Source organism: Propithecus coquereli, unplaced genomic scaffold (assembly GCF_000956105.1).
Source record: "Propithecus coquereli isolate 6110/MARCELLA unplaced genomic scaffold, Pcoq_1.0 Scaffold283, whole genome shotgun sequence".
NCBI classification, from domain to species: Eukaryota; Metazoa; Chordata; class Mammalia; order Primates; family Indriidae; genus Propithecus; species Propithecus coquereli.
The window spans coordinates 2548996-2558690 of NW_012148430.1; the positions used below are offsets into that span (position 1 = coordinate 2548996).

At 41.9% G+C, this 9695-nt stretch overlaps 1 protein-coding gene across 1 annotated transcript in view; it reads right to left on the reverse strand.

The window, feature by feature from the left end:
* PIEZO2 (piezo-type mechanosensitive ion channel component 2) overlaps positions 1-9695 on the reverse strand; it is a 251072-nt gene that overhangs the window by 33431 nt on the left and 207946 nt on the right. Inside the window, exons 38-41 of the mRNA XM_012648377.1 lie at positions 8204-8456; positions 7030-7162; positions 5712-5859; positions 5395-5609 (exon numbers count right to left, since the gene is read on the reverse strand). Of these exons, the coding sequence (XP_012503831.1) occupies positions 5395-5609; positions 5712-5859; positions 7030-7162; positions 8204-8456 (749 nt within the window). The remainder of the gene's footprint in view (positions 1-5394; positions 5610-5711; positions 5860-7029; positions 7163-8203; positions 8457-9695) is intronic.

Consider the following 9695-nt stretch of genomic DNA (forward strand, 5'->3'; position numbering starts at 1 on the left):
ATTTTTTCCAATTACTGAGTTTTGAGAGTTCTTTATATTATATATTCTTAGATACCTAAAGTTACAAAGATTTTCTCCTATGTTTTCTTCTAGAAAGCATTGTTCTAGCTTTTAGGTTTCAAATTTAGGCATTTGATCCATTTTGAGTTAACTTTTGTATATCATGTGAAGTTAGGGATCAACACTGCTTTCTTCCTCTACCTCCCCTGCTCCCACTTTCTTTCCTTCCTTCCTTCCTTCCTCCCTCCCTCTTTCATGGAAATATCTAATTGTTCCAGCACCATTTGCGTTTGTTGAAAAGACTATCCTGTCTTCACTAAATTTCCTTTGCACTTTTGATTTGGGATTGTAGATCTATTTCTGGACTCTCTGTTCCAGATCTTGATGCTATACCTTACTGCTTGATTATGGTAGCTTTATAATAATTCTAGAGGTCAGATAGTGTAAACGTTCCAACTTTGTTCTTTTTCAAAGTTATTTCAGTTCTTCTAGGTCTTTTGCATTTCCATATAAATTTTAATTAGCTTGTAAAATTCTACCAAAAAAGCTTGCTGGAATTTTGATTTGGAGTGCATAGATCTATAGATCAATTTGGGGAGAAATATCTTAGATATTGAGTATTCTGATGCATGAAATTAGGCCTTCTCCATTTATTTAGGTTTTCTTAGATTTTCTTCAGCCATGCCTTTTTAATTTTCAGTGTACAAGTCTTACACGTTTAATCATATTTATCGCCAAGTTTTTCATATTTTTAATGCCATTGTAAATGGCATATTTTAAAATTCCAAATTTTGAGTGTTTGCTGCTTGCATATAGAAATACAATTGACTTTTACATATTGATTTTGTATTCTGCAACCTTCCTAAATTTATTTATAATTTCTGGTAGCTTCTTTGTAGAAGTCCTTCATCATTAGGAATGAAATTAACAACATTTTTTCTCATAGATGCCCTTCATAAAGTTAAGGAAGTACTCTTCTATTCCTAGTTGCTGAGTTTTTATCACTTATGAGTGTTGTATATTGTTAAAATACTTCTCTGCATCTACCGAGGTGATCATAAGTAGTTGATCGTCATTAAATATTTTTGAATAAATGAATGAATCATAAATTGTATTTGAACTTAAACAATGGCTGCATTTCATGGCTAATTATTGCTGGGGATAAAAAGCATAAAACCTACTCTGGTTGTGTTTCACTTGGAAGCTTTTATCCGTGTTGAACAGACTATCCTAAAAAATCTAATCCATTATATCAATTCATTCAATGGCTTCAGACTTGTTTTGTGGTCTGTTTATCCCAGTGACCCATAAGATCTGTAAGAGATCTCTTACTTGATAAGCACAGCACATGACTGTGAAGTTGTTAAAAATGCAGATTCTGGAAGCCAGCCCTTAGCCTAGGACCCTGTTCAGTAGGGTGAAGTAGACCTGGTATTCCTATTTTTGACTGGCATTCTAGATTATTCTAGGATATAGAAACAATACTGAAGATCATTTATAATTGAAGTAACATGTTCAAAAATATTTAAGTACTTATTTTTCATGTGTTATGGCCAAAAACGTGTCAAACAAATACTTGTCAAAATACAAAGAGCTTTAAAGCTTTTTCTGGAGATCATTTTCCTAATCTTGAAATTTACTGATGCATAACCCCTAACAAGGTGACTACAAGTTATATTTATACATTTTTATAATAATCTTTACTTTAAAAAGTTCTTGACATATAGAATGTGCTCAGTGTCTGTGGAATCTCAATTTATACATTATCACCCATGTGTCTTCATATGTCTTTACTGAATAGAAACAAATGTTGGTATTTCAGGACCTAATGGGTTAATTTAATTACACTGGACCATGATCCAACCCTTGACAGATTATCAATACAAATATCAGATGCTTTACAGAGTGCCTAGTTAACTATCCATTCCTTTACCCTTTCTAGGAACTGTCTATATTGGGAGAACATTAGGAAAGAACATTCTTTTAGGTTTCCTTGGCAATGTTCTTAGATTTTATAAATAATTCTATGAATGCTGAATGGAAAGAGTTCTATATCTATGAAAATTACAATCAAAGACACTAAACTGTGTTGCTTACTGTCCTTTCTAAAAGTACCAATCATGTTTTGCCCATAAAAAATATAAAACATAAACATTTTCCTCCTTACAATCTTTAAGTGTGTCAACCTAGAATATGTAATAGTAATCTATAGTTCCTCAAGTTATCATGTTAAATCTAATTAGGGACATTGAGGTTGTCCTGTGCTGGGAGACTTCTTTGATGGTCTCCGTATATTTTATTTCTAGAGGCTGGGGTCACGCCTGCTTATCTCTGTGTCCCCCACAAATCTGTGACATAGTACTCACAGACTGGAGGCAACCACTGAATAGGTGTTGACTGAATGATGTGCATGTACACAGAAAAGGCCATTTATCAGATTAATTATTCAAGATACTAGAGTTTCTTGATGCTCAATGTGATGACTGGTAGCCATCATTTTCTTCTGTCTAGCTTAAAAGACTCCTAATCTATTTCTTCCTTTAATCTTTTCTTATTTTGAAAAGGTTTTAGTCAATTATTAATAAATGTCTTCTCCACACAATAATGAATTAAATTTTCAGGAACAATATTTGGAGGGGAAAAATAAATTTTGGATGTTAACAAGTAATGGCGGCATGGTTTCAAATGACAGAAAATTATATTATCAGTGACATACTGGCAACGAAGACAGAAAGAAGGCTCACTAATCCTAATATATTTTGCATTAAATATCCAAAAACAAAGATATGATAACTGCTCGCACTAGAAATGGCCATTTGGTGAGGCTCCAAGATGATATTCAGGAGACAGAAATGATCTCTGTGGCCATGGTTACGGTGTTAACCATAGTACCTGGAACCCACTATAGTGTCTGGGGCGCCCAAGGGCGGTCCCTCAGTACAATACAATTGAATAAAATATGCACGACTGTGAGTCACAATAGGAGAAACTTTCATTCATTAGATCATCAATAAACATTTACTGAGTATATAATATGGGCAGGCAAATGCTTCTCAAACTCTCTGATAAAATGACAGTTGTTTTATTTTATTTTTTAAATTTCTCACCTATAGTGAATCAATACTTTTGTAAAATATATTAAGCATGAATAGCTAAAAAACAAAAAAGACAAAGACAAAAAGATACAATCCCATTCCATTTTTAAATTATTAGATTCAACCAACAAAAATTTGGTCTATCTGTTCAAAAATTGCTAGCAAGGTTTCTAAACCCTTACTCTCCATTTCTGAATGTATTTCATCGCTTACCAGTTACAAACATTTCACGGACTGGTACTTGTCTGCAGACCACACTCAGAATAACCCTGTGCCAGACTATGCTCTCCGTGCTGGGAATGGAGGGATGAAACATAACCCTTGGTCACCAGCTGTTCACAGGTTATTACAAGAGAGAGATAACTAACCTGGCAATTTTAATAGAGTAAAATAAGTTCTCTGACAGAAATTACATACAGAACACCGAGACAGGACCTCTAACTTAAGACTGATGCCAGAGAAGCCTTCCTGAAAGAGGTGGTCTTGAAGACATGATATAGCAGGCCAATCAGAGTTAGCCACAGAGAGGAGGATCGGGTGTTCCAAGCAAAGTTCAGAGATGTGGAAAAAAGTGGACATAGCAAATAGTTAAAAGAAATAATTCCAGCTTTTAAGAGAGAGTACAGGCCTGCTTTTTACAATAACGTATGAATTTAGCATCTGGTAGACAATGTAGGAGTAACTTTTTGGGTTGTATAATGAAGGCACTCAATCAATAAAATTGACTGAAGAGTATATGGGAGACTTTTCAAGAGGGACCCACTTTAAAACACTGCCATTATATTATAGCAAACATTCCAGCTATATTTGGTTTGGAAGGTGTTGCTATGGTGTTGGTCTCTTCAAAAGCCTGGGAAGAGCAGTGTGGTAGACAGAACAATGCCCCTGCCCCAAGATGCGCATGTATTAATTCTGGAACCTGTGAGTATGTTACCACACATGGCAAAGCAGACTTCACAGATGTGATTAAGGTTAAAGACCTAGAGATGGGGAACTTACCCTGGATTATCTAGGTGGGCTCAGTCTGATCACAAAGAGCTGTTAAAAAAAGGAGAACCTTTGCTGGCTGTGGTCAGAGGGAGAAGAGACCACAGAAGAAGGATCAGGAAGATGCAATGTGAAAAGGACTCGACCCATCCCTGCTGACTTTGAAGATGACAAAGGGGCCACAAGCCAACGACCATGGGCAGCTTTTAGAAGATGGAAAAGGGAAAGAAACATCTCCCCTGGAACTCTGGGAAGGAGCGCATCCAGGCCAACCCCTTGATTTTAGCCCAGTGAGACTCACTGCAGACTCCTGACCTACAGAACTATAAGATGATAAATTTGTGTTGCTTTAAGCCACTGAATTTGTGGTAATTCGTACAGCAGCAATAGGAAACTTGTACATGCAGGAACAACCAAAGCATCTGGTGATTTCATCCTGCTAAAGTGACCCTCCGTGGCTTTGCCTTTGTGTATTCTGGAAGCACTGCTCTTTGTGGGCTTCCCTGCTAGGACTTGGCAGAGAGCCAGGCTCTGGACTCCATGCTGTCTTCTGGGATTGGAATAAGCAAGCCCTTTCACACTTCACCGTGAACAGCAGGCTGTGTTACTTTAAAAAGTCTGCTTGGAAGCAAGCACAGGCCATTTCCCTGGGGGAGAGAGTCCTGTAGAGTAGATAATGCACCTGCTCAAGGGCCTGGAGGCCTGGGATTGGGAGCTGGTATCACCATTCACCGCTGAATGACTTTGGGGAAATCACTTTTCTTTATAGGATTCACTTATTCACAATCAATCACTTATCAATTCACTTATCAATTGTGCAAAATTAGACAGTAGGTTTAGCCTACGTGGCAGATACCACTATTATCTGCCCTGCCCTTCCTGTTTTCGTCAACCACTTAAACAGCCTCCATCCTGTTCATCCATTTCTCATGTGACAGAGTCTCATGCCCATCCTCCTCTTAAAAATGCTCCTGAGACTGTGTTCCACTTTGTCTCCATGTCTAGGAAGGTGGATAGAGAAACACACACAAGGACCCTAGGTTTGCTCCGATCATTAAGGCTGGCACCCTCTTATTCTGAAAATTGGATAAAATCCAATTAATATATTTTTTGAGGAATCCATTCACACTTCAGATTGGCATTGAATTTAATATTGATTCCAAACCTTTAACTTTTCCTACCTGTGACGCTGCTCCGCCACTCTTCTGCCCGTGGCTGGCGATTAAGTTGTGCAAATGCATGTGCAGTGATAACCGTACGCAATGTATTTGCATTAAGGTGGGCCCATTCCTCCAGTTTCTGAACACCTTACCTCTCAGTCACACCAGGTAAGATGAAGAACATCCAGAAATGAATTCCAAACACAAGGATGACCTGGAAAATGACCTTTCCCAATACAGTCTTCCTGAGGTAGAGGGCTCGGTCCACCACCATGGTTCCAAACTGAATGAGGACCATCACCAGAAACGGCCCTGGGACCTGGTCCTCTGACAGCGAAGAGGTGATGTCTGCGGCTGCTGAGTGTTTCTGGGGAAGAGACGACAGGTTCAAGCGTGAGTGGCACTTCCCAGGAAGGAGAGCCATCACCCTGTGTCACTGAGTATGCTGTGGCCTTTGTCCCCAACCTACCCCAAAGGCCCAAAAGCCAAAGACAATGATGATGAAGTCCACGGTGTCAGCCAGGAACATGAGCACATACACGTCGGTCACGGCGCTGTACTCTGGGTGGATGAGGTTGTAAAAGAACTGCCTGATGGGCACGTATATTTGCAGAGTCCTGCAAAACAGAGACCCCAACCCACTGGTTTCAGGAGGAGCAGGATGGCAGAAATGACCAGATACTGCAATCACGCCACTCCTCTCACTCCTCTTCCTAGCCAGGCTCTACCTTCCTCTCTTAGCCTCGGGATAGCCCGCTGGAGCATAACGTGTATACAGTTTATCGCCAAGGTAGGTACCACAGCCCTCTCTGCTGGTGGTACCTCAAGCCTCTCCTCTTGCTCAAAGCGTAATAGAGAGGTATAAAACCCCTGAAATTAGGTGCTGGATTTGTAGCCTGATTCAACTGCTCACTACCCGTGGGACCTTGAGCATGCTATGTAACTCTCTGTATCTTGGTTTATTCTTCTGTAAAACTGGGGCAATAACAAGACCTGATGGCTTGGCTAAGATGATAATTATATGAGGTAGTATGTGAGGGGGTCAGACTTGGAACACCTGGTCTGAGCACGCTGGAGTGTTAGGTGCCCTCTGTTCCTCCAGGTGTAGGGTCCTGAGCCTATCCTGGCTTCAAGTACTGCCCTGGGCTTTTTGCCTCCATCTTGCTCTGTGCTGTACCACAGCGTCCTGCTGGCTATGGCTTGTCTGTCTACCCTCTGACCCATCTTCGCTGCACTCTGGGATCTGCCTTCAATTCAAGGCCACGTTCAGGTGTGGCCAGCTCTCCTGAGCTCAGAGCCTTTATTCAGCAAGCCCAGCCTGTACCACACCCATCCCCAGCGAGTGGGAGGGACCTGTGCAATCTGCTGGGGACCAGGTGTATGACACTGGACACACCATTTCCCACCATGCGCCTCATCCCCCTAGGATGAAAGTGCATCTCCACAGCCCGTCCAGCTCTGACATCACGTTCTTCTCTGTTTGGCTGGACTCTATCATGATAATGCCTAGAAATAGAAACCTTGAGCCCTTAAAACGACTCATTTATTCTGTTCAAATAGAAAACGTGTGTATATAAATGTAATGGATATAAAAATGAATCATGCCTATTGAAAAATGATTTTTCAAAACAATACAACAAGGGGCCAGTTTACCCTGCCTTACACAGATGATGTTTATGATATAGGAAGTGACTTCTCTGCTCCTCCCCTGGTTTATAGGAAATAATGGGTACCAGTTCCCCAGCCCTAAAATAAAGCAGATGACTCAAACGTTTTCATGGACTCACTTCTTGATGGTAAAAGCTTTCGCTTTGATTAAATGTTCTTGAAGCTTTTCCATGTAAAATTCCCTTTTGCTTTTTTGCTTAATGCTTAGAACACTGCTTCCTTTTTGACTGCTGTTTCGAGTGCTTGTGCTGCCTAGAAAGAAAAATAAATCATATGATGTATGGAAAAGAATGGAGTTTATTAGCATGAATATCTCAGAAGCCCCCAGAGCCCACACAGCAGAGGGATGGCTTAAAATTGTCTCGGAGCCTTTATTCAGGTGCTGAGAGGATGCCTCAGAGGATGAGGATGAGTTGGAGGATGAGTACGCACAGATGCCTTTAACAATGATAACTGAGCAATTTGGGGTCTGTCCTCTCAACTCTGCTTCCGTAGTAAGATAGATCGGGGGAGTTTCACACCCAATGGTGGCTCTTTCCTGGATTGTTTTATAATCTTTGTCCCAGGAAGAAATAAACTGGAAGAGCAGTTTTTGTAGTGCTAAATAGGGTCTTAGGTTACAGATTTTCCAGATGACATCCATGACCCACGTCTGTTTTCAAATCCTAATTTATCTAACTGTAAGATGGATATGACATGATCTTTTGAGGTCAGTGTGTGCCTGAAAAGCAGGTTCTGAAGTTGAATACACACACCTGTTTGGAAGCTTTAGACATGAGCACTGCAAGTACAAAAGCCAGTTACTCCATGAACGACAACTGTAAGGCGTATCTACTTTCTGATTGTACCTGCTGGTTAGTAAGAAATTAATAACTAGCTTAGGAAATAACTAGATAGTTTGGCTAAAAGTTCCTGTCAATTAAATCTAAATACATTATCAAAATAAACTGTGATTTATAGCACTCTGGTAATGCACAACAGAATTTCTGCATATAATTTAAAATTATCATGAGCCTGACACTTGCTAGGTGCTAGGCAGTGTGCTGGCCACTTTTCCCAACTATCTGAAATCCCTGTCTTGGAGGGAATCAGATGATTTGAGTAATGAAGTCACACAGCTGAGGCAAGAATTGAACTCGAGTCTGTCTGATTTCAAAGCACTTTCTTTTCACATCACAGTATCTGTTTCTTGATAGAACCCAATAAACTCCCCTGCCCCAGACCCACAGGCACCAGGAAAACTAGACAGTTTGGGGGCTTATTCCAGGCTGGAGATACCATGTTGAAAGATACCTCTTTTGGATCTATTTGAAGAAAAGCTGGATCTCTGGGATATCTGCGAGCTGCTGCCGGAGCATTTCCTCCGCACGGCCGTGTGCTGCTCGGGGAAGGTCACGTGCACTGACTCCACGGACGTGGCCAGGTTAATGGACTTGAGGGAGTCGGAGGAGTCTCTTCTGCCGCGGGCCAGGGAGAGCTCATCATCAGAGTCTTCCTTGTCTGAGCGGCTTTCGACAATGTCATCTTCATCCCATAAGCCGTGGCACTGGAAACCAGGGAAGGGACAATTGAGCCAGTGTTTCAGAGGGGACCACTGGTGTCCTGTCCTACAGAGTCTAACCCAGAAAACTGTCCCACAGGATTAGAAGAACAAGGGAAGAAAGCTTATTATCTAGAACTTTATGAGGGTCCCAGGACAGTGGAAATGGTGGGTGTAGATGGTAAGGGTTTGGCTGATCACCTGAGACGGAGACACAATGTTTGGCAGATGGATAAAGAGGAAATTGTAATCACTTGACTTGTTCCTTGAGTGAAAGCCTTTTTCAGAGCATGTCTCTGTGCTCACAACCAGTGTTTGGAGTCTCAGTTGATGAGTCAGGCCCCGTCACTCATGGTCACCAAATGCCTTCGATTAAGGAATGATACAGTCCCTCCCCAGCCTGCAGAACAAGATCTGAACCCTCGATTCACCCGTGGATGACTTAAAAACAAGGCTGCAAATGTTCTACTCAAAACACGTCGGCCCACATGTTAGGCAAAGATTGTGATGCCTTCTGCAGAGTCTGGTTTTTGATACAAGGAAACAGAATGAAAGGGCAGGCGAAGAGAGAAGGAATGAGTGCAGAGCAGGAGGCTGAGAAACCAGGGCTCTTGCCAGAGCAAGAGGCTGCCTGGATGGCAAGTCGTCCTTAGGACGACCTTGCTGCTGTCAGAGGGGGCTCTCCAATGCGCTCCCTGCCTGCTGAGTACTCGACGGTCAGGCTGTGTGTTTGCTCCTCAAGACTTTGCCCAGTCCTCCCTCTGACTTGTACTCTAGAGCAGTGGTTCCCCAACCTTTGTGGCACCAGCGCTTGGTTTCATGGAAGACAATTTTTCCACAGACCTGGGGTGCTGGGGAAGGTTCCGGGATGATTCAAGGGCATTACATTTATTGTGCAGTCAAACCTGTCTGCTAATGATAATCTGTGTTTGCATCTTCTCCCCAGTGCTAGCATCACCGCCTCAGCTCCACCTCAGATCATCAGGCATTAGATTCCCATAAGGAGCCGCAACCTAGATCTCTCGCGTGTGCAGTTTACAGTAGGGTTCACGCTCCTATAAAAATCTAATGCTGCCGCTGATCTGACAGGAGACAGAGATTATACAGTGATGCGAGTGATGGGGAGCAGCTGTAAATACAGATGAAGCTTCTCTGGCTGGCCTGCCACTCACCTTCTGCTGTGTGGTCCAGTTCCTAACAGGCCATGGACTAGTACTGGTCTGCAGCCCAAGGGTTGGGGACCGC